This window comes from Homalodisca vitripennis, chromosome 1, assembly GCF_021130785.1.
Source record: "Homalodisca vitripennis isolate AUS2020 chromosome 1, UT_GWSS_2.1, whole genome shotgun sequence".
Lineage (NCBI taxonomy): Eukaryota > Metazoa > Arthropoda > Insecta > Hemiptera > Cicadellidae > Homalodisca > Homalodisca vitripennis.
The window spans coordinates 158,846,122-158,872,385 of record NC_060207.1 but is presented as its reverse complement, the minus strand read 5'-3'; the positions used below and the strand labels follow the sequence as shown (position 1 = coordinate 158,872,385).

At 31.6% G+C, this 26,264-nt stretch overlaps 1 protein-coding gene across 4 annotated transcripts in view; it reads right to left on the bottom strand.

Annotated features, from left to right (window-relative positions):
- Positions 1-26,264, bottom strand: part of LOC124375065 (AT-rich interactive domain-containing protein 4B-like) — a 71,560-nt gene that overhangs the window by 31,194 nt on the left and 14,102 nt on the right. For all 4 annotated transcript variants that reach the window (XR_006923648.1, XR_006923647.1, XR_006923650.1 and 1 more), the window contains exons 6-11: positions 21,441-21,603; positions 18,000-18,221; positions 16,785-16,864; positions 13,377-13,498; positions 8,249-8,386; positions 2,643-2,767 (exon numbers count right to left, since the gene is read on the bottom strand). Coding sequence is in view for 1 of the 4 variants with exons in the window: in XM_046833200.1 (XP_046689156.1) it covers positions 2,643-2,767; positions 8,249-8,386; positions 13,377-13,498; positions 16,785-16,864; positions 18,000-18,221; positions 21,441-21,603 (850 nt within the window). In the remaining 3 variants the exon portion in view is untranslated. The remainder of the gene's footprint in view (positions 1-2,642; positions 2,768-8,248; positions 8,387-13,376; positions 13,499-16,784; positions 16,865-17,999; positions 18,222-21,440; positions 21,604-26,264) is intronic.

Sequence of the window (26,264 nt, the reverse complement as noted above, 5' to 3'; positions counted from 1 at the left end):
TTAAAATAACATAAAATAGCGCTTTGATTAATACATAACCATATTTTCATGTTTACTAACTCTGCTATGAGTTCATAAATATCAAATTTGTTCCTGCTACTGCTGGAAAATAATGCGGTTATTTTAGAAACATTGTTTGAAAAAATTATGAAATTTTCATTTCTGCTTTTGGGATAATTTTTTTTACAAAATATATATCTTGCAAATTATGAACACATTATTATTGAATTTTAAGTAAACATTGAATGTGATGAACAACTATTATTACTTAGTTGGATTTTTGGGAGTTTCCAAGACACTATAAACCCAGAAAACGTTTTTAGTAGATTTCATAGAAATGTGCATATTGCATAAAGGAATTTCCAGGAGATTATTTGTATTTTCCCTGATCGTGACTCCCAGAATCCTAAAATACCATAATCAGAAAATTTATATATGTGTGTATATATGGCTTATATGCTATACAACGTGACCTTAAGAACACGATAAATGCAGTAATTTTTTATAATATCCATTCTTAACTTGGTAGTTTAGTAGACACTACTTTTACATAGCTTTCAACAAATTTATTAGCCAGTTTTAACAAAAAACCATTTTAAGATAGCAACATTTGAGCAAACTTTTATCTCGACGAAGTCCCAACATACACCCAAAACAATACATATTTTTAATATATTAGATAGGGTCATTCAAAATTTGGAAAAAGAATAGTTATACAGGGTGGCCACTCAAAACCTCTTTTCAAATTCCCGGTCTTTTCCCAGTCGAAAATTTTCGATTATCTAGTCTATTTTCAAACAAAATAGACAACTGTATTTAACCCTTACGCCAAGTGCAACAATGACATTTGAGTGTCACTAGCAGTATTTGCAAGAAATGCCACAAAGCTGCGGTGCTCTAGCATTTCGCCGCTAGCGATATGCGGGAAATTCGGTGACAATTTATCGCTATCACCTATTTTAAGCTCCTTAGTTTTTATCTCTGCGTCTTTCGATGTGTCGACATAACATTGTGTATACCTAATAACTTTCCTTTCTGTGATGTTTAGAAAATACACGTATTCAATTCGTAAATACAGAGATAACAAATAAATACCAACACAGCACTACTATGGGGCAAACTGCAACCCAGTATTGCAGGTCAGAGGTCTAGCGGTGGACGAACTTTCGGTACGAGACATTGATTTTGCCGGTACACAAGGTAGGTTCAGTACAATCAACAAATAAACAGACAGTGCAGACTCAGTCAGTTAGATTACAGTCAAGAACTACAAAACAACAAGACATAAAGATCCTCATGCATGTTGGACTATTTGGTTTGAACAGTTGATTTGGTCAATGCGATTCACAACTCACTATTTAATATTTAGGTGTATTTCCGAATGTGAGTAGAACAACTTTGTACAGAATTACGTCTGAATATTTTAATTTTTGAAAATTATGTGCCGTTGGGTCCCCAGGCTGTTTACCGAGTCCCAACGAATGAAAAGAATGACTTCTGGTCTTGCTTTCTTGGAGCAATATATAAGAAATGTGACAGTCTTTAAACCATATTGTCACAGGGGATGAGACATGTCATCCCCCTAGTCTAAACGTCATTCAATGGAATGGTATCACATGTCATCGCCAGTCAAGGTCAAGATAAAGTAGACAATCTCAACATGCAAGATTATGGCAACCGTGTTTTGGGATAGACATGGAGTATTATTAGTCGACTTTATGGAAAGAGGGATCAATAAAGTCGCCTATAGCGCTACCTTGACTAAACTTCAAAGTGCAATCCAGAATAAGCAACGTGGTCTTTGGTCGTCTGGAGTGTTGTTGTTCCCAGATAATGCCAGACCCCATATTGCGAAAGAAACACAAACTCCTATCAAAAAATTTGGATGGGAACAGATGGACCACCCAAATAGTCCATATTTAGTGCCAAGTGATTTCCACTCGTTCCGCTACTCAAAGGAGTTTCTTGGTGGCAAGCACTTCAACACAGATGAAGAAGTGAAAGAAGGAGTTAAAAACTGGTTATCTTCAAAGGCTGCTGATTTTTACAACTTTAATTCAAAAGCTTGTTGAACAATGTGGAAAATGTTAAAATAAGCATGGAAATTATGTAGAAAAGTAGAAAAAGATATAAGGGATGTAAATAAAACAGTTGTTTCCGAAAAAATTAAAATTTTTATTTTTTTAACGAAATCTTACTTTTGGAATAACCCTCATACCTTTCAATGGGAAAAGAGTAATGACTTTAAATCTAGTTAAATTCGGCTCCAAACCGTAACAGTAAGTGAATTAGTAGTATTGATTTGAAGAATCAGAATATTTGTATGAAGACATGTTCAAACACTTCATTTTAATTGGAAAAAACGGTTTACCATTACTATTATTTCTAGGAACATTTACTTTCGATATGTATAAAAAGAAAGAAAAAGTTTACGAACCACAAAATTTTGTTATTTGATATTAAAAGCAATGTATATTTCTGAGGATTTAGTGAGGCTCTGCACGAATACGAATGTCAACCAGCTGTTTTGGAACATTTCAACTACCACTCATAGGGTTAACAAGAGTGTGATACAGTCAAGATAAAGAAATCAGAAAACCACAAAAAGATAAATTTAATATACAAGACAAATCAATACTCACTTTTTATAAGCGTGCCTGACCAGATTGACAGAGGTGGGGTTCTGACCAAAACCTAGTTTGTGGGAGACAGTCTTCCACTGGTTGTGATTGGTGACTCTGTTACAGCCTCCCAGCTTATGTACAACCTGTAAAATCCACATCACAACGTTATAATTTTCAAATGTTATATAGCTTAAATTCTAAATTTCCATAGCACTAGTTTTGATCAGTCAACAGGTCTTTATCACAGTTTCCTGATGGATATACAGCTACACATATGATGTAGGCATGATCTATCGATCCAATAATTGATGTAAATGTGTTACTAACAATACTACACAACTGATACAAACATGCCCTAGTGCTTAAGGCAGACTAATGCCATCTGAACTCGCTCTGTGACATAATCTCTATACTTATTACTTCTGTGTTTTACTGAACTTTTCGAATATTTGAATAGTGTTTATCTTGGTGGGGTGTAGTTATTGTAATGGAGAACTGATCAGTTTTAATAAACACTAATTCAGGAAAGGAGGGGAAAAGAATCACTTTTGCCAAAATTTTATTTTCTTATCAAGAAACATTTAAACAATAAAAAACAGGTCATAGTTGTTTCCATAAACTATTCGAAAGCTTTTGACTCTTTAGACCATGACATACTTTAAAAGAAATGCAAAATAAATACCTAGTATAGTACAGTTGGTAATTTGCTTAAGGGGTTCAGAATCAAAATCACTATTGATTTATTCACCAGTTTGCACAATGTACAGTTCTTAATGTCATAAATAAGAAAGTATAATTATGGCATAGAATTTAAGTATGACAAAAACAAATTAATACATAAAATAAATAACACTACAGGTATAATATAATAAATGAACCATACAAACACATGGCTATTTGCTTACATACATCACCTAGTACATAACTCCCCAAATGTTATTATTGAATAAGGTCCTAAGTTAATCAATATACTTTTTAAATAACTTTTACATTTTTAATTGACCCCCATGGATTTCAATGAGAATAGTAGCATTCTACACTACTTCAAAGTTATGTAAATTGCCTTCTCAAAAAATGTTCTGATGCCCAGTTTGTACATCTTTTCAGCCTCTTATATTATAATGATGTCCTTTATCTTTTGCAGAGATAACAGGCTAACATTATTTAATATTGTATATTATAATTTGAAATATATAAAGGCCATATATTGTCATAATCTTGAGTTCTTTGAATTTACTCTTTACAGAACCTCTAAAACCTAAGCCCAAAATTATTTCAATTTTTTTCTTTAAGTAATAAAATTTTATTTAGATTCAATATAGATGCAGGTTTATATAAGGAGATACCATATAACATATTTTAATGTAAATAAATAGTTTCAATGTGATTTAATCACACAAGTAAGTTATTTTAAAGCATTAGGTCTGAATTTATTTGTAATAATAATTTATTAATATGAGACTTACAATTAAAATTGTTGCCTACTCTTAATCCTAAAAAAAGTGATAGTAAAAAACATTATTTATCAATTCAACTATAGTTTTGGAGAACTTTTATTCATTTTTTCTTTTATTTCTAATATTTTATTACTTATTTTCTTGTCATTGGTTTTTAACTGTAGCTTTTTTTTGCGACGAATTGTTTAACACATTCACTGAGCTCCATAATAGGTAAGACCGACTGGTAAGAATATGACTATGCGCTGTAACAAGTCTGCTGCAGTCAACATATTAAAGGCTAATAACAATCATCATGAATTGTTAATGGTGTCAATGGTATTCCTCTATACAAATGAGAGGAATATGTTCGATTTCCTGGCTGCAGGGGCCTATGGTAGCGTGGCCCTCGCACTTATTAAGTTGCACCACTTTATTTTTGTGGAACTAAAAGTGTTCCTCTTCACATTTTCAATTTTTTTTCTATTGCTTGCGAAAGACGTGTTTACTAAAAATAAAATAAAAATACAAACAAATAATTGTGTTATTTACTTTAATATTACCAAATGGCACTTGTTGAAAATTGTTTAAGTTAAATAACAAAGAAACCAGTAAAGTTATAAAAAATTACAAGATACCAAATATTTTACAATTTTTATTACAATTTTAATGGTATTTTTTCAACAATATCCGTCAACCTGAGCAGAACGACTTTAAAGGTACACTTGAACTTAATGGAGCAACAAACATGTTAAAATAGCGTATGCAGGGTTGCTACAGGAGTCCAATAATGAAATTCCCTGACTTTCCCTGATTTCCAGACCAAATTTTTCATTTTTCCCTGACTTTTTTTGACGCAATCCCCAGGGTTTTTGGCAATTAATGGGTGGAAAAAAAGCGGTGTTGAGGCTAACAGGGTGGCAAATATAAAAAAGCAAAAAATAAAGTGAAGACAGTTTAATAGCCGGCCGAGCCGCCTCGGCTGCCTGCTTCATGCGCCGCGTCGTCTGCAGGCTTGGACTCGGCGCGGCGGCAGTAAGTTTATTTGTGTAAAGGGATTTTATATTTTTCCCTGACCAATGTCGAAATTCCCTGACTTTTCTCTGACTTGAGACCGGATTCCCTGACTTTTCCCTGATTTCCAGTCCTGTTTTTTTTTCCCTGACTTTTCCCTGATTTCCCTGACCTGTAGCATCCCTGTTATGCCTCTCAACTGATTATTTTCAGTTTTTACACATGCCCAACCTCTTGTGCTTGAGTACACAACCTACGGTATTTTCATTAATAGCTTTAAAAGCGACATTTGGTAAACACAAATATTATTTCTATAATGAAAAATGGTGATCACAAAAAATATATTTTCTGCCACATACCACAACTCGATGTAAGAACATTGACAGATACTACTGCACAGATGCAGTACTGTACATATAAAATAAAAGTATTAAAATAATATATTTTATAAATAGAATGTATTGTTATCTGCCTAAGTACAATGCAATCGTAGTTGAACATTTTACATCCGATAATTGTTTTTGTTATTGCTAATAATCTGAAGTGGTCAAGTATCTAGGAGTATTTCTAGACAAAAGACTCACTTAGAACCGTATGTCATCATTATCATAGAAAATAGAGATAAATCGAGCATAAAGGAGGCCTACTTTACTAAAAATGTTCTTAAGTTCCACACTGATGGCTCATACCTTGACTCTAAGGCAGGGTTTGGAGTATATGGGCCGGGAGCAAAATTAGACGAGTCCTTAGGAAAACACGCCATGCTCTTCCAAGCAGAATTCATGGCAAGAAACATGTACCAGAAGCCTAACGGATGCAAAGGATGCTAAAGGACATACATAGGATGCCTAAATGTGCAGAATATTTAATACTTTCAGATAGTCAGGCAGCATTAAAGGCCCTCAATGCCTGCTCATTTGAATCAAAAGCAGTATGGGATTGGAAGAATGCACTAATATAACTGGAAAAGAGGAAAAAAGTTGTCCTTGGTTGGGTGCAAGGTCATAAAGACGTTCATGGGAATGTAACAGCAGACACCCTTGCCAAAATAGGCTGTGAAAGCCTTTTAGTAGGGCCAGAACCAGGCTGTGAAGTAGCCTTCTCCTACAGTAAAGCTCCAGTAAATGATTGGGAAAAGAGGACTACATCCGAAACTTGGAGAAAGGAGCTTATCTTCTCAACCCAAAGGATATCAGAAAACAGGAGCCCTCAAATCATATAGGCTTCTGTAAAAGCCTCAGATTTTTAAGGCCAAAACATAAGTAAAGGAGGTGCAAAGGTCCTTTCACAACTACGTGTTAAGTCTCTGGCTCTTTCCCTCTGTAAACAAATTGTTCTTGTAGTTCACTTAGGACAAGAAACTGAGAAACTTCTCATTACATTTGTCCCAAAAGGTCCTTTTCCCTTACTTCCCAAGTAACAGGATAATCAGGATGGGTAAGGTTGAAGGTATGGGCCTTCTGTTGAGATCCCATGAGGAGGGATAGCGAGCTAGCACTCTCTCATATCCAGACTAGCAATACTTTAATGAAAAGAGAGTTCTACCCACACTAACTGTCATCTTCTGCAGTAGATTAGAATTATCAATCCACCCTTACCCCCAATATCATGAAATTTGCAGTTAGTGATAGGCCACTCTTGGAAATCCATAGAGTTGCCCAAATATAAGTGACATCATTTTTTGCTGTACCCAGTGTATGTTCAACTGGAAAGTATACACCATCCGGAACTGAACTCTCTTGGGCCAATGAAAAATAATGTTCTAAAATATACTTTCTGTTATCTTATTTGTTGTAAATAGGTATGGCAATCCCTGCCTATGTAAGTTGGGGGTTTGTTGACGTACCTGTGGAAGACTTACCAAGGGATTCACGGGACTATCAACTGATGTTTCAGAAGTTGAAAGATCACCAACACCTAGTCCGCTTTCTTCATCATCACAAACAAGTCACCAATACTTCTTCAGAATCAATTATGGCCACCGATTCACCATTTTTTTTAAACATCTATTTGTCATTTACATCAATATGCAGTAAGTAACCATCACCTAATTTACTGTCGATAACTGACTCCAAAAATGCCTCATTCGATTATTTTCTCTTTCGTATGTTTTCATAATTTCTATAAAGAAAACGAATATTAAAATATAAAGGATAGAACAATTAAAAATATTGGAGAGTAAACTAAATTACAAGTAAAAATAAATAACATAAATACACGGTCATTAGTAAACTCTTATTAAATATTAATAAAAACACTACTTTTCCAAATTGTTTATTATTTTGGGCGAGGCCTTTCAAAACCAAAGGTTTCATCTTCAGGCAACTCCACAAAAAATTTTTTTGTGGAGTTGCCTGAAGATGAAACCTTTGGTTTTGAAAGGCACAAAATAATACAATTTGGAAAAGTAGTGTTTTTATTAATATTTAATAATATTTAAAGAATTTCCAATTGCTCCAAGAGTCTACAATTAGTAAACTCAACTAAAATCTAACAAAAACAACCATCCTGCCATCATACGCACGTTAACAAATTGTTCACGTATCAATTAAATTATCAATTAATACTAAATCAGAAGCAGTTGAAAATGGTTTTACCAGGATCAATTAGTTATAGGAGGTGGAGGATGGGGAAACTAAATAGCCCCAGACCCCGAAAAAATTGATCAATTCTACCTTTGTAACAATTTGTCTCAGGGTGCATGTATCGTTTTAATCAGAGTTATTAGTTTTACTAAATTTTCATTTGTTTAAAAAACATTTAAAATAAAAAAAAACATTAATAAATCAAATTTAGGAAAATTAAAAACATATTTTAGTATATTTACTATCCACACTTGTAAAATGAATTTTAAAACTAATAATTTGGTTTTTTTGACCATTGGCAACTCATATTCTGACTTTCAGGCTGACACACACACATACATGCACTGATTAAACATTTTTTTTAACCAATCTATTTGATGTGAGATTTCAAATTGGACAATTTGACAAAAAAACTATCACAATACTTTCTTCTATATTACATATATGAGGGAAATGAATAATGTTTACTATATAATATAATACTAGGTATAGACAAATCATTAGTGTAATGTACTAACCGTATTATTTTTCCAGTTGACAAAGAAATTATACGGTTGAGACAGTATATAGCATATAAAAAACCACTAACCTTGAAAAGCTTATAAAGGTCGACATCCCGGCCATTGATGGTGGGTCCTTTGTTGATCGGAGTGCCTCTGTCATCCATGAACTTATATAGCTGAGCCACAAAGTGATCCTTCTCTTCTCTTGGCTCATCATCTGATGTCTGTGTAAATATCATTATCATCACATACTTCCCCATAAGAATATGAATTATTACTTGGTTGAAAGTAGTGAAGCCTACTACTTGAGGGCTGAAAAATTTGATTTCTGTCAGAGTCTGTCTGTCTCTCCGCACGATATTTTGAGACCGAGATTGTATGAAGCTTCCATTCCTATATAAGCAACTAAAGGTGTACGAGGCCGTTCCAGAATTAGAATGATTTCAAATGGAACAACAGAACTAGTTCCACAAGACAGTTTTAGGTGTTCTGTTCCGACAGGTTCTTGTCTACATCATTCCTGGCTGATCCGGAATGCTTTGAAAACTATATTTGAAATGCAAGATACTCCACTCCATAGATGCTTAATGATATTTATATATTTTAACACAACATCTCTCAGCTCAGCTGGTTTTTCATAGATCTTGATATACAGGGTGATGAGCACCCTGTATAGTACCACAAACACAATTAAAATTATAAATCTGTTCATAAACTTACTTGATAGTATTGGTAATCAAAGTAAAGTAAACAATTTAATAAAAAAATATTTAAATAACAAGTATAATAAGTAATATTTCTGAGATATTGAAAATTCCTTGTAACCATCATATAAATAAAAATTCAGAAGCTAAATCATAATTATATATTAAGAAATAAATTTAAAATAGTACAATAAACCGTAACATTTAAGGATTTCCATTACTGTAATACATACACTTTGAAGGATTAATACTGCACTGCACTGTAATTCCCAAATTACAGTTCCTCTAAAATGCCTTTAAATAATCCAATAGAGCGATAGGTTGTAAATTGAATGTTGCCATTACCTATAAACTAGATTGGGACTAGAACTCTTAGCAATCTAGTAGTTCTACTTAACAGAGTTGGGTAGTAATCAGAGCCAGAATGTCCGGAATTTCTTAGCACATTTAATTTACGTAATTTAGGAACATTCAGTTCTGAAGAAGTGAAGTGTTCCGGTTCCAAAATGTTCCAATGGAACTAGTTCCAAGTTCTTTTGGCACATCTCTATAAGCAACATTGAGTTCAATGATGGTGCATTTCACTCCATGGGATTTGACTGAGTGTTAGTAAACATTTTTACATTGGTTTGATTGGCAACCGTGATGGTAACAAGAAAAAACATAATAAATAAATTTGTAAACTAACTGAGCACAACCAAATGACATTTTAACATGTGGCATAGACATACAGCCTAACTACCCATCAAATATTTTGAGGAAATTATTGCTTGTAGTTTTTGTTTATTATGACTTTTTAAAATTTACTTATACAAAATACATGAGGTACTAGCTGACATACAGTGTACAGTAGGATCTCAACATAAATCTGCTACAAAGGAAACGCTTGGAAACACACAACATAAACCAGATGTTGGCTTTGTTTCATTTACCTAATTTTTTAATAATAAACTGTCTAAACTGATGCAAGTCGTTATTTGTTTGCAGATATCTGACTGTTATTATAATATATATAAATTTTAATAAAGAATGATTCACACAAAGTGAGGATACTGAGCTGAGAGTAGCATACTTGCCTTGTTAGTAAGTTATTTGGGTTTGAGTCCTGGCAGAGGGTGTTCTTTTTGTGACTTAATCTTTATTGTAATTAATCAGGCCATTAAAATGTATAGACGTGTACATCCTTCTTTACATGTCCTTTTTTAATGAGCAACCATTGAGATTTTGGACAGTATAAGTATAAATCTGATACCAAACTTTAAATAGAGAACTTTTCTTGTTTTACAGACATTTAAAATATATATTTTTTATTAGCATTTTTTATGTACATTAAATTGGCAGACCAACCAATCAGTCAACCATCAGTTGAGATTAGGCCGCTTTGGTTGCCAATACTAAAAATAAAACAAAAAATATCAAACAGATTACACATTTGTAATAAGCCAATGTGGAGTCACAGTATGGTTTTAAGAATTTCATCTAGCATGAATGAATAAAGAAAAAGGCTGATTCCTGTCTTCCTTCCTTTTCATTGCCGCCATCTTGTTTCTGCCATGAGATCGCCATTTGCTATTGGCCTTTGGTCAGTCATAGGTGGTTAATAGACAAATGCAGACGTATTGTGACCTGTATTCTGTTGTTCAGTTTTAATAATTAGTGTTGTGTTAGTTTTGTATTAATTGCATGTTTTAGAATAGTGAAGTTGACATACAACATGGTGGTTGTGATTCCTGACTTAGGCGTGTCACAACGCTCTGGTATGATTTGTTTATTTTAGCCTAGTTTGTAATCTGTGTTAGGTTAGTTATTTACCTGAAGAAGAGATCAGATTGCAGATCTCGAAATATAGTGTTACTGATATTTTGTTTCACTGAATGATGGCAAATGTATGGAAAAATCTTGTTTTCTTTACAATCCTTCCATCATCAAAAATAAACTTCAAACAAAGAAGTACTAGCATATTGGTTGAAAAAAATAAATAAAAGAACATGTTTTTTTGCAAAATGCAACAATTTTGTTGACAAAATATGTACTTTTTGAAAAAGGTCATATTTCAGTTTGTTTAAAAATTGGTTTTTTTCTGTGATTTTCTCTTTGTCATCATAGTTAACCCTAAAGACCAGTGTAAAAATGTTTGTTAACCCTTCAATGAATTGCGACGTACGTGGTACATTTACGTTATTCCAATGAGCTTGCACCGCGACGTACGCGGTACGTTTTGTGACATTCGATCGTTCGTTCAGCAAATAACCGGTTATTTTTAAACTAATATATTCTAAACGCATGCTCGTTTCAAAGCTACTGAGTTGAAATATAGAATACAGTCACTGCGTAGTTCGAGTGCCGCCGGCTAAAATAGTCGTTCCGCGTGGTTTGTTTACATCATGTATTGTTGTTTTCTATTGTTGTATTGAAACCTGCAGTTGTTGTTGAATACAACCAAAATATGGGTGGAGTGGACTTGAGAGACCAAAAGCTGGAAAGTTATTTGATGGAAAGGAAACGGGGCACAAAATGGTGTCTGAAAGTGTTAAAACGATTACTAAATATAACAATTCTAAATTCCTATGTAATCTGGAAGGCCAAACATTCAAACACAGACCATCTCTCTTTTAGATTAGGTTTGATCAAAGAAATTATCGAAAAATATCAACCTGGTGTTCCTAAACAAGTACATGGTAGGCCATCAACCGAGCCACCTCCGTCTCGTCTTACAGAAAGGCATTTCATTGAGAAGATTCCTGCTACTGGGAAAAAATCCAATCCTCAAAGAAGATGTGTGGTGTGTAATAAACATGGAAGGAGGAGAGACACAGTGTATTGGTGTCCAAATTGTGAGGCAGGCCTATGCCTTGAAGAATGCTTCAAGGTTTATCACACTACCCCTAACTTTTAGTGTAAGTAACCATGTTTTGTTATATCTCAGTCAGGATAAATAATTAAATTTATTTTTTTTATCACTAAATAGGTTTTTTTCTGTTCATAGTTAATGTAAAAAATTATATAAAATATCCCTATAAGAGTATTTTATAATTTTTATTGTCCTTATAGTAAAAAGAGTCAAAATAAAGGAAAACGGGTAAAATAGTGGTGCAGACTGGGTTGGACTGGACTTTAAAAAAAAATGCATTGAGGGGTTAATGCTCAGACAAATTCGATGTAGTGATATGCACAATCATCAAACTCGATGTTACCTAAATAGAAATGAAGCTTGATACGTGGTACTGGGCAGACAGAGACAGAAATGAACATTTTCTAGCAACTAGAGTGATAGGATTAGCTAATGTTAAGTTAATTATATTATAACATGAGCAGTCCTTAATATACTTATACCATCAGAATATCTAACGTCTAGAAATAATATTTTATGTTAACAGTGATAACAAAGTGATGATTTAAGTTGTCTCTAAAGAAATACAGTCATCATTAATTTTGTAATTTATAAGCCCTCAAAATGATTAATCTATATTATCTATAGGTACCTCACAAAATAATTGGTTGGTATAATGGTGAACTAACAGTAATTAGAGAAAAAAATGCTTTTACTGCATACCATTTATAAGGATTTATATAAGCGTGGTTTTAAGCTTACTAATACTGCCTAAAAACTTATTTTGAATGTTTTATTTTATTCTCATATTTTGTAAATATAATAACTTTTGTGCATAATTAGATTAATTTCTGTATAAATACAAAAAAAAACTTTTAATTGAGTGCTTTTTATAACACATCTACTGTAGTACTGTATACCCAAATCACCTAAAAAAAACAATATCGAAAATAAAAAAAAAAACTCAGATTTTATACTGAGGAAAAACCCACCAGTCAAAGGGTTAAGCTAGATGGCTTGCTTTTGTGGGGATATTCCTCTTTAGTCAGCAACATTTTATTGATAAAAAAAAGTAATTAGCACAATGAGCTGGGCTTGTCCTATGGAGCATTGTTGCCCCTTGTTCATTAAACTTAAAGTGTTAACATAAAAAACAACTTGGATGAATTTTTCATCAGAGAAAATATACATATTAATACACATGGAAAATGGAAAATACATATTAATACACAATACACTATGCAAAATTGATATCCCAATGCATAGATTAACGAAGACTGCCAAATCACACAAACTGTATGGTATACACTTTCTCAATAAATTACCACTATTTATTGCTTATTATATACAGCTGGTTGCTTAAAACTCCATTTTACTTTATAAAAGTATACTTTGCTGTGAGGTTACTGTTGATTTTAATTAGGCAATATAGTTTTACTGTTAATTTTAATTTGGCTTATCTAGTTTTAAGATAGTTTTATATATTTTAATTTTGACATTTATGGACGAAACCTATTTCATTATGTGTGATCAATAGTTAATAGATTCTTTGAATTTGACTTACTATACAAACTTCATACAATAATAAATTTATTATTATTTTTTAAATATGGTTTTTTATTAAGAAGACAAGTATAAATATTTTTTTAATCTTCCCCTGGGAACATCATAAAAACTTACATCAGAATCAAAGGCTGCATCAGAGTCAGTGTCTGTAATCTCGGTGAGACCAAAGAGCAATTCCCGATCCCAGTGTGGCGGCAACTCATCTCTGTCCAGAAACAACAGAGCCTTCTCCACGGCTACAACCAAAGAAATAAAAACTTACATGTCAAATATCTCCATATTGTATAGTATTTGGTCATAATATAGATGAATAATTACCGGTTTTCAATCTAAAATGATTTAACTGATCAATTATTGCAACTACTTGTGATTTGGTGGCAATTGGAAGAATACAGTCATTATTTTTATAAAGTAAAAAAATTACCTAACACACACTTGAATAAAAACTGAATGATGAAATTTTATGTGTTCCTGATTACGAATTAAAATCTTACTTAGTCTGTCGGAAACAGTTTGTTAGTATAAAAAATGATCAGGCACATCTAAAATAGCAGACATTAAGTGGGGTGTGCCCCAGGGTTCCGTTTTTGGTCCATTGCTTAATATCCATTTGGATTAATGACATTGGAAATGTAAGTAACATGTAATGTAACTTTGGAGGATTTAGAAATCATAGGAAATATACAAACTAATAATGTAGTGCAATACTTTAATAAAAAAACTTTTTAACAGTAAATGCAAATAAATCAACAGCTGTAAATTTTACTTCAAATAAAAAATCTTCCTTTGAAATTCAAATATCAGTTGACAATTTAGTGATACCAACGTGATTCTACAAAATTTCTGGATTGATTATCGACAAAAATTTTAATTGGAATTACCGTGTAACTACTCTTTGTTTAAAGTTATCTAAAGCAATATTTATGATTAAAAAACTGTCTGTATTCTGCAACGAAAAAGTTCTTAAAATGGTATATTATGCACTTTTTAAATCTCAATTTGTTTATGATATTGAAATATGGGAAAATACATTTAAAAAGAACACTAATAAAATTTTATTAATAACAAAAAAGCAGTATGTTATATTTTTGGAATTGGTTATAATCATATAAGCAAACATTTCAAGAACTTCATATTATGACAGTCCCTTATTTAGTTGTATATAAACTGTTGCTTTATATGGCTGTGTCAAACAATTTAACATATCAAAACATACACCAATATAATACAAGGGGCTCAAACAATATTGTAACAAAAAAATTGACTTCCAAACAATATTCATTGGCAACATTATCTCTTGGATAAAAATTATGGAATGCACTACCAAATATATTAAGATCACTGCCATTTGGCATTTTGAAAAGACAAATTGGCTTTATCCTCTTGGAACACCCATTTTATGAAGTGGGTGAGTTTTTTTGGATTAATGATGAATTAAACAATTATTGTTGATCTTAGGAAATTCTTTTATCTGTGTAGTATAGGGGTTTTTAATTAATTTATTTATTTTAATTGGTTTTTTATTTATTTAATGTATTGCTTCTTTGAGGAGTTTGAACAAACTGGAGGATTGCATTGTTCTTAACATTGAAGTGTACAATAATGTGTTTTCAATGTGACAATGTATGACAAATTGCCATGAAATCTTTACCAATAATAAATGAGTATCATTAACTGCTGATTATTTGAATTAATAGCTGAAATTACCTGTTCATTTTTAAAAGTTTGCATACTTTGTTATGAATTTATTTGGACGCAGTAGATTGATTGATCTTAACAACTTTAATGTTTGGCATATTTAAGTTGTAATTCTTCCAAATATTTACTAACTCCCACCATCTTGAAACCTTACTAGATTAAAATCATTTAATAGAGATTGCAATTAATAGAGATTGTTTGTAAATGTATTATTATTTGCAATGGTTTTATTATCATACATTTTTTTAACTTTTTAAGACCTCTCTCTTAAAATCTTTTGAGATATAAAAATATGGAATAAAAATAAACATTGTTGTAAATGATCTGAGAACTCTAAAAGACTTTCATGTTTTGCTCTAAGATGGCCAATAGCTTATACATACAAACCTTTAAACCTTAAGAAAAAAAAATGTAAATATCAAAGTTCCTTGAAATTTCTCAAAATTTACAAAAAGTACACAAATTTTGTCTATTAAAAATAATTGAGATAAAAATGTTGCACAAATTAAAACACGGCCATCATTTAGAAACTTTGTATTGGTTGGAGACTGGCTTATGACTTAACAAACAAAATACAGTACTAACCTTGAATGGAGAAGTTAAAAACAGTTACAATTAAATTTACATCACTTACCGAGTTCAGAAACCTGTGGTACACAATGCTTAAGCCCACAGACACAATATTTTTCACTCTATGTATAAAAAAATGGCTATATCAAAGTAGTATAGTATGGTCGTCAAGATTTTTATGTTGTTTTCATACTTTTTCACATCAAACTAGTTGATAAAGAAGAACCCTAATTATCATGCCTTTAATAATACTCCCAATCTTGAATTTTTCTAGCACATTAAAATGTTAATATAATTTTTTGTTTTCCTTAAGAGAGTCATGGATACTGTCCCTGGTTAATTTTTTATATTGAAATGAAAGGTAATAATTTTCCCCTACAGTCACATCAAACAGAAGGAATATACTTAAGTAGATTAATAACCAATCTGTAGTTTTTAACAATGTTTAAAATAAATATTTATACATCTAAAACACATATATGAATAAACTAAACAGATATTAATACATCTTTTTTTAGATAGATGATGATATAATGAAATGAGCAAACTAGACAATTTTATTATTGAATAAATACATAATAATACAACTGCTTCTTAAAATCTTAGCTATAATAAATATTAAGTAAAGTAAATAAATCCTGTAAAAGAACTAGAAGATTGATAATTGATACAGATAGTAGACAATTTACTATGGCATTGGACACTTCATTATTATTTCTGATACAATAAAATCTTTCAAAATATCGTCTTTATTGAAATTTTTTTTGTGAATTTACTGTGTCTCAGAAACTCGTTCGCTGGTGTTCCGTCTTACTTCAAGTTAAAGAATTTGGAATGTAATTTAATATTAATATTATTATTAGTATTAAATATTATTTTAAGAAATAAAAGTTTAATCAGTTATAAAGTTATTAAAACACAAGTACACAATAAATACTTACAATTTTTAACTTTAACCAGGCAAGATTGTTTAAGTTACTGTGTATCTCTACCAAAACAGTCAAGCTTTAGATGGCTCATATTCAATGTCACATCTAGATGCACAATCGCATATCTTCTTTAATTACACAATGGAGAAGAACAATCCAATACCATAATAATAAGTTACTGTGTATCTCTACCAAAACAGTCAAGCTTTAGATGGCTCATATTCAATGTCACATCTAGATGCACAATCGCATATCTTCTTTAATTACACAATGGAGAAGAACAATCCAATACCATAATAATATATAAATAATTTATTATAAGTACCTGCTCTCAGTGTGTTGTTATCGACTTTCTGACCAATTTCTCTTGTAAAAGGTGTAGCCTCCTTCTTAGGAACTGTGTAGCTAAAAAATTCAAATATTGTTAAGTTAAATTTCTAAAATACTGTAAAAGCAATAATGTACTTTTACCATGTGTGTATTTAGGTTAAATACAAAATCCACAGTGAAGGACTTTTTAGCATTCAAATAAAATTATTAAGAATTTCAATTTAATGAGCAACTCTTACATAAATTACTGGCCTTATTATAATTTGAAACAACAACCAATTTGCCAGTGATCTGTTACAACCTTCTAATTATTAATTCCAGCTAATAATTTACTATGTATTTTAACCCTTTGAGTGCTGGAGCATAGCTGTCAGCGATCCCGTATTATATGCAAGAAATGCCAGAATCACTGTTAGCGACTTCTGCAGTAACGCTTATATTTTATATAGTATTTATCTAAATTGGCTCAATGACTATACATACACATTCCAAAGGCTTCAACGTAACTTTTGATGTAGGTTTTGTTACATTCTGGTTAGATTCAAATTTTTATGGCAGTTGTAAAGTGAGCGCGGCAGTCGAGTTTAGAATCAACCGCTACGCGGACGAGCCGTCGCGTGTTTTGTTTGTGCTGCTGTTTATTTCACAAATGACATTGAAAGTTTTTAAGTGTAAATGGGTTTGTAGTATTAGTATCTTCAAATTATTTCATTTGTGTATGTTGTTCTAGTCTGTGTGTAAGTAGAACAATGACTTGCCCGCGAGTTACGGCGATCCTAAGCATCTAGTATTTATAAGTATAAAATAATGTTTATATGTCTTTTTTTAAAGAATTAAATGGAGTATAAGATAGAATAACTAAAAGTGAAAAAATAAAATATTTCAATAACACTAAGTTGTGTCAAAATAAAAAACAAAATGTTTTTGCTCATAAAGTTTTTGTTAATGATTTTTTTTTATTTGTATAAAAACATTAAATAAGTGATCAATGTATTACTGTATATGTATAAAGAAAATATTTATCTAAAAAAAAACAAAAACCTAAGACATTATACCAATAAATAAATTTGTTATGAATTTTTAACCAGACCCTTGCAGAATCAGGCATTTTCGCTCAGCATTTTATGCATACCATATAGCAAAACGCTGCAGCACTCAAAGGGTTAATTGCACTATAACCTTATATCTTCATCAACAACAGCATACTTACTATCTGCCATCCTTGAAAGAGCGTACAAGGTAGTCCTCCTTTACATTTATCTTGACAGTATCCTGAGCAGTCGGGGCCACAACCAAACCCGGAAACCAATTATCCTTCTGTTTCTTCTTTTCGCTAATCTCCACACACACCACCTTCCCAATATCTGCTTCCTTTTCCTCTTTTGGTTGCTTCCCTTTCTTCGACGATTCCTCATCATCACTGCTGTCATCACTGAAACACAACAATTCAATGTTTATTCAGTTAATCTGCTAACTGTTGGTTGATTGTATTCTCATTTTAATGTGACTTCACCTTTAGCTCTGTCACTTCACCTTTAAGCCAGATACAGATAAATCAAATTAGACCAAGAATCTTAATATTAATTCAGCAGCAGGATCAAATTTTTTTCCAGGTTATTATTAATCTAACATCTCACCTCTGAGCTCACCCAGTAAGCAAAATGACAACTTACAATAATATTTTGTATAATTGTAGTAAACAAATTCTTAGTGATTATTAACAGACTGAAGAAGAGTCCTGGACCAGAAGGATGCACTGGAAATTACCCAAACTTACCTAAATGTAAGTGACAGCTTATACATCAATAAAACAAACACACTGAAGAACTTGTATTTCATAATACTTCCAAATGGCTTTCTCAGAACAGATTAGAGAAGAGTAAGTCAACAATCCTTCTCAACCCTGAATTGGGTGCTCAGTGGTATAAAGATGGGTCCTTTACTATCCTCAACACTGGTGGGATACACCAGCTAACAGGCAAAATTATAAGAAATTTTTTGAGACTTACTTTGGTAAGAAACCGTTTATTTCCAGCCTTCAAATCTATTTCCAGTCTGAGACATTTCCAGGCATAGATGTTTGCTTTCTTGTCCCAATAAAAAAAATATATATAGTAGATCGTGAATAATACAAATTGTCAAAAATCCGGGACTGTGAGAGGGCAATGACCTTGGAAGTGTTTGTTTTGAACCATCCACTCCCCCTTTCCCCAGAGGGCATTATTATTAATCCTGTTGGCATCGTTGTGTCACCGTCACCAGTCAGTTCAGTTGCTTAGTAGTGTAGTCGTAGTTGTGTGTTACAGTTCGTAGTGTGTAATATTCTTCAGTAACGTTCATTAAATAGTACATAAGAGTTTATTTTTATCTATTCATTTTTAGTGTAACTATGAATTTCTATGTTATTTTCAAAAATAAGAACAAATTGGAAATTCAAATGGTACATACATACATACATACATACATACACTCATGACACATAGATTATGTAGTTCTCGGAATCCTAATTCAGTCAAAAAGAGTCTACTTCTGGCTCTTGCAATCTACTTTGGGTTTAAAGTATTTCCAATGCAATAGAAGAGTGTGCCTTATCCCAATGATGAAAATATACATTCATGTATACGTAGGACTGAGAAGTCTACTGCAGTCAAAAAATATCTACTCTTGGTATAAGGGGAAAACCTTACAACATTGTTAGTTCATGCAACATTGTTTCATGATAACAAATAGTTAATAATAGGTTTTCTGTTATAGATGTTTTGCTGTTGTTCGGACTGTAATCTGGCTCATTTTGGCATGTTAGTGTTCATTCCTGTTTTTCCTTAAGTCACTGTAAAAATTCCATCTCAAATATCAAGGTAGTCACCAGTTTCGAGAATCTTATGTGCAAAAATTCATAGCTTTATTCATTAAAATAAGTTTTTTAACAGTCTTCAAGTAGTATTTTCAAAAACAAATGTTAACCATTGTATTTAAAAACAGTTAGTAAAGTGTTTCCAATACATTACATGTTTTTAACTTGTCACTGGCGTAATCTCGAACAAAAGTTAGATAATCTTTGCCATCTGCATTACACTACTGATCAAGCACTGTACACTTAATATTTTCTTAGATTAAAATGTAAACAAATGTTTCAGTCTCCTTGAAAAATTTCAGTTGTACTATCAAAGTAAGTCTGAAAGCGTTAAAAGCGGTTTAGTTTCAGTTAAACTTTGATTATGAAACATAAATATTATTATTTTTCCGAATTCTAAAGTATTCTGGGAAACTTTTGTAATCTTTCTCTTCATATATACTTTCCTTGCACTTCAACAAATACATTACAAAAGAATTAGTTCAGATGGTTTTGAGGTTAGTACTTAGCAACACATTTAGCGATTCATTTTTATTTATAAGATTATAGTTAGTATCTATAGACATTTGAAAGGATGTTGAATATAATATGACCAACATTCCTGTTCATTATCTGGAGCAAAATATTTACTGCAAATTCTTGAATTCTGAGATGGTTTGAAATTTTCCCTTTTCAGAGCAATAATCAATCTTTGTTTTAGTTCTGGATATTGAGGAAATATGTAAATCAAACCAGGTATGTCAGACTTAAGGGGCTGATCCACAAACATGAGTCACATTCAATGCTATTAATTAGTAGATCAGCATTATTATTAGTTTGATTTATATTGTGAATAAAATAAGTGCAAAGAATCCAGGTGTTGGAAGGTTAACAAAACCCACACGAGTTTAAAAATCCTCCTTTTGCAAATAATCATTTTGTCAGGGTAATTCCCGGTAAAATAGTATATCACAATTTTTGACCGATTTGCTATTGCACCTATAAGCAACACACGTACAAAATCGTCTCATATACTCTAATAATAAATTAGGCTTAGAAAGCAATTTAAATCCAAGGATGAGTGCTTGTACACACCTTGATACTTGGTGGCAATAAGGCACTGTATTCCCTCCTCTGGGAGGTACCTGCAACGGGGACAGACCAATTCTTGTGACCCTCAGCTAACTGAGCACATATTCCAAGGTTCAATTGATAGTCTTCACAGGTTCTTTGGATTTCCTGTTCTAACTGTTCTGAGAACGCCACTGGTCATGGTGAAATATCACTGTGCTTTATGTTGATTTAATTTATCACTTTTTCCATTGCTCTATTTAGTTAATCTATATATTCAAAGACAAATCTCAGTCAACTTAATAGCTTTTTGTCAATCCCCACATTAAGCATATCACACAATCACATTTTATTAAACTTCTTCATAATGTCTAAGTTATTACTTGGCACATTTCTTATGTTTACATTGTTGTATCAGCTGACATCTGTCAAGTTGCCAACAAAAAAACTTGTTTGAATCAATCTGATGCAGTGATGATGTCAACTCCAGAGAAAAATAAAATACTTCAAAGGAAATCCTGGAATTGAAACAAACACAGCGACACCAATAGTGTGTTCCAATTGATTTCACTGTGTGAAATAAGTGCCAAAATTCAAATGGCTAGATACTCACACATAAGTGAGCATGGGACTTAAAGCATTGTCAAAGAAACTTCCTGTAATTATGGCAGGCCCTAGATGAGGAGAAATGGAAAACTTGCAATGAGGTAAAAAAAAAAAATTAAATAACATAATGAGTATACTGACTGCCTATTCCGTCTGCCACGGCGGCCACCTATCACTGGATTCCCAAAATGCTCTGGATGAGTGAGAGGCAGTTGATCCAGAGTCTCGCTCTCTGCAAAGTGCCTTCCGCTCTTGAGACACAGTGCTGTACGCCGCAGTGTTGTAATGTCCCCATCATCAAACACTGCACATATAATAACATTCTGCATTAGACAAAAATCTGTTACAGTTTCTACTTTTTATTAAAGATTTTTGGTATGTTTGATTGAAATTTATTTTTTAAATTTCATTATTGATTTGATGTCTTATTTTAAACAAACAATACTTTTAAATCTACCTCTTTATAAAAACAACAACAGTAAAAGAAGAAATCCTTTTTCTCAAAAATATAACTTTATTATTAAATAGTAGTTACCTATGGCTTAGCACACAATTTCATAGACCACCTGTATGAGCACATCTGGTATCTGGTTCGAGTGAATTATATTTCCGACACCAATGTTGAGTTTGCCTTGTCACCACAATCAAGAAACAATGTCAAAAAGTGTATATTTATGGCCATTTAATTTACTTACAATTATTTTGTGTCATAGTTGATTTTAACTTGTTTCCTGATCATGAAAATATATATAGATACACTGGTCTGAGAAGCCCACTTCTGTCAAAAACTAGTTTAGATGGGTTTTATAACAGTCTTCAAATTTGTAGCGAAAGCTAAATAACAACTTTGTATACCTAATACTATTTGCTAAAAATGTACCTTTAACCCTCAAAGTGCTACTATCGCACTGTGCGATATGTTCGTACCACTTCAAAGTGCTACTATCGCACTGTGCGATATGTTCGTTTTTTTCATGTTACAGACGAACGGTTCGCTCAATAACGACGTGGTTTATAAGGCTACATGTAGGAATAAATTCCCTATCTAGTAACGTAATTAGAACTATGTAATTCAGAAGTTTACGAGGAAGAGTAAGAAGAATAGTCAGCTGATTCCGATGCGTGTTTGTCTGTTACGGTCGTCTCGCGGCCGACGCTCTGTGACGTTGTTGTTTTGCTTTGTTATTTTGATTTGTAAGTGACTTATATTATTGTTTATTGAGTAATTATTTGTGCTATGAGTGAACTTAGTAATTCAAGTGCCATTAGGCGCTGTTTTGAGTGGAAATGATAGCGATGCAAGCAGCACCCCCACCAGAGAGTGACTCAGACTAATTTTTTTTTAGTCTAATGTAAATATGTATATAAGCCATTTTTCTGTATTTTTAATACTTTATCTGTCATTTTTCTTACTTTTACTCATATCAGTAACTAAATATGTGTTTATTTTGAGGCAATAATCACTATTCAACTACTTACTGCCACTTGTTGATGTGGTAAACATTTTAGTAAAATTTTTGTGAAAAAACATTGTTTTGTTTTTTACCAATTAGTATTGTGATATGTTGTGCAAAAGGTTAAGAAGTGATATTTTTCTTATTCAGCATTACATTTGGAACATTTTGCATATTTTTAGAATTAGGACTACTACATTTTGTAAAAACTATACGTCAAGGATTTTGAAAAATAAAAATATAAAAAACTACACAACCGGTTAGCAGTACCAGATTTTTTTTATGATAAAAGATAAGCATTTTTATTTTTACTTGATCTTATAGAACATATGTTTGTGAAAAAAACCATATGTAATACATGCAATTTGAACATTTATTTTTATATAAAAAGTTGTTTAAAAAAAAGAAATGTCATATGCTCGAAAATGGCCTAGCACTTTGAAGTGGTTTAGTCATCACTTGGAGGGTTAAAAGAACATTTTTGATACAAATTTTAATTTTTTTATCTGGATATTTTCTTACTGCTCAGTGTTGTTTTGAAGCTTAATCTGTTGTTTCACACTTTAAATGTAAACAAGTTGAAAATAGTGGTTAAATGAATTAAAGATATGTTGTGCTGTCATACAACAATGTTTACACAGAACAGTTGATTACATTAACCAGCTCTTTCAATTAATATTTCAAAACTTTAGAGCCCAACATGGTGTTTTTTGCTACGTTAGAGACCAGTGGGGCGTAGCCTAGAGAGTTTTATGAAATAAGAATAGGCCTATATTAATACCAGGTATCCTATGAATGGCCAAGTTAATTTTCAAAACAATCAGTTGAATAGATCATGCATGTAAGCAAAGCAAAAAAAGACACTTTTGCATTTATAATAATATTAGGATTTACTTTATTACACACTGGTGTGTGTAGTTAATGTACCTATTTTGTAAATATGCTGTTCAAACATTTACATTCAGGATAAACTCTCAGAGTACATAAGAACCAGCATGTGAACAATTCCTGTTTCCTTCTCAGTTTGTATTTAATGGTAACCACCCTTGTGTTAACCCCATTTGGTCCCTACTAGCTTGACAACTTACAGATAGTGGTTCTGCTTCCAATTGGGGAAGTAACTGACATCCGTTTAGTCTTTACTTTAAAAACATCTAAATAATATCTATTATGCTTTTAACAACTGAAACAAATGTTATTATATTACATTAATATGTTCAAAATACTGTAAAGGACTATACTTGACTTTACTTTAATTATTAATGTCACTATTATGACAACTGTAAACTTCACATTCTACAAAGTTTCAACTTTCAGATATTTATTTTACATATCCATAATTACATCCTGAAGGTAAAAGTAAGTTTTAAACATCTATGCTCAATAAATAAATAACCAAAATTAGCACGTCTTTGTATTTTACAAAATGTTAAAAACATTTTATTTGAACCATTGAAATACAACATACAGAAATGCAAAAAGGATTTAATCACGATAAGGGATTACAGGATTCAAGTGGCCAAAAGATTAATTGAAAATTATAAATATCAATACACAAACTGTAGTAGAGCAGTAAGGCTTTTGAAGTGGTGGTATTTTGTGATCTAAAAATATTATATGAGAGCAAATACAACTGATAGCATGTATATAAAATCCAGTTTCGATTAAATGTAGTAAAAGAAATTTGTTTTTTTAATAATGATTGAAGTTATTAAAATACATTAACAGGATACTTGAAAAAACATAATATTAGATTAGAGTTTGTAAGTTTATAAAATAGATTAAATACTAAAGCACTTATAGTTTATTTCAAATCAAATCAAATTTTAAAAAGATGGATTATTGATCATTACTGTTCTGCACGGATCTTCAAAATTACAAGTTGAAATAATCAAGAAAAAGGTGATGTTTAAGGAATCAAGTTTGTTTTTCCAAAATAATGTTTTCCACCACAGGTTTTGATGTTTCAGAGGAAATAAAATATGTGGTCCTGTAGTTTAGTGATTTAATCTGTTTTATGATATAATTTGTTGTGTCAAAAGGTATAATAAAGATTAATGGATGTAGAACATTTTACCACATCGAAAGTGTTAAAGCTTCAAGTGGTGCTACTCAAAGACACTTTTAAAGGGACAGTGGGTACAATCTTTCAGACTTTCAATAACTCATCTAATTTAAAAACATTTAGTGATGTAATGGCTACAAACATCTTTATTGTGAATGGTGATGAAATAGAATGAATAAAAGATATACACATTGGCTATGACATACAGAAAACATTTTCATTGTTGCAGAATTTCAGATCAGCACACAACATAAAAGGATACAATAATTCTTTGTTTACGTTATTACACACAAATATTTACAATTTAATATGAGATATCTAATGTATGACTATCAATGTATAGTTCAGCATACATTCTGAGTGTTTTAGCATAAAACCCTAACAAATAAATACAGACAAATAAATAAAACACCTACTTTTACTTCAACATACAACAGAAACTATCAACATTGTGATCTATCCGTTAAACTTTGAGCTATGTTACATAAAACATTAATTAATAGAGAACCTTATGCTTCAAAACTAAAATAGTAAGGTGTGTATAGTAACATGTCTGTACCAAGTAAACTGAATGGTCTCATACGTCTAGGACAATCAGTTAAATAACTATTAAAAAAAAGACTCAAGATATAAAAGTTTCTTTTACATGACATTGCCCTAAGTTTACTAAGAAGTGATTATTATATTGTACCAAGGTGAATTTCTAGGGGGTTACAACACAGTGTAGATAATTTGCACACCCATACTGAAAACAATAAAACAAGCAAAAGCTGTTTTCTATGGAAACATCCACATATTAATATTGATATTATTAAACTAATAAATGTAAATTGTACAATGCTTTGAAATTCTTTTAAAAGACATATTAAACATAAACTATTAGACAATTAGTTATACTCTAACGGTAACTTTTTGACCATTGTTTGTTAATTGTTATTGACTAATTTTTCATTTTTTGTTACCGTTTTTATTGTCATTGTAATATGCATTGTTTTTATATACAGGGTGTATATTATGTCTGGAAACACCCAAATATATCCTTTAATAATTTAAATATAAATTTGAAACCTCTTACAATCGTGAGAGATTGGGCATCTACTTTTTGGAACAATGTTTTGTTATGTCACACCAACGGGGGACGTCCTGCCGAGGGTATCGTGAATATTCTTAATGGAAGCCTATACCTTGTGATACATAATTTTAAAGGTAATAGCTTACTGAATTGAATGCCACAAAACCGCATCTCAAAGGAATTATTCTATCAGAAAATAGAGCATTTTTAGTATTGAAAATTTACTGATGTTCAACAGTGTAATTTTAACATGGTTCTTGCCACAAAATGTGTTACACTAATTTTTTAGCATTTTTTTTTAAATGTTCAATTAAATAAAACAAAAATTTCATTTTAAGCTGGTTCTATTAGCACAAATTTGCCAGTTTTTATTA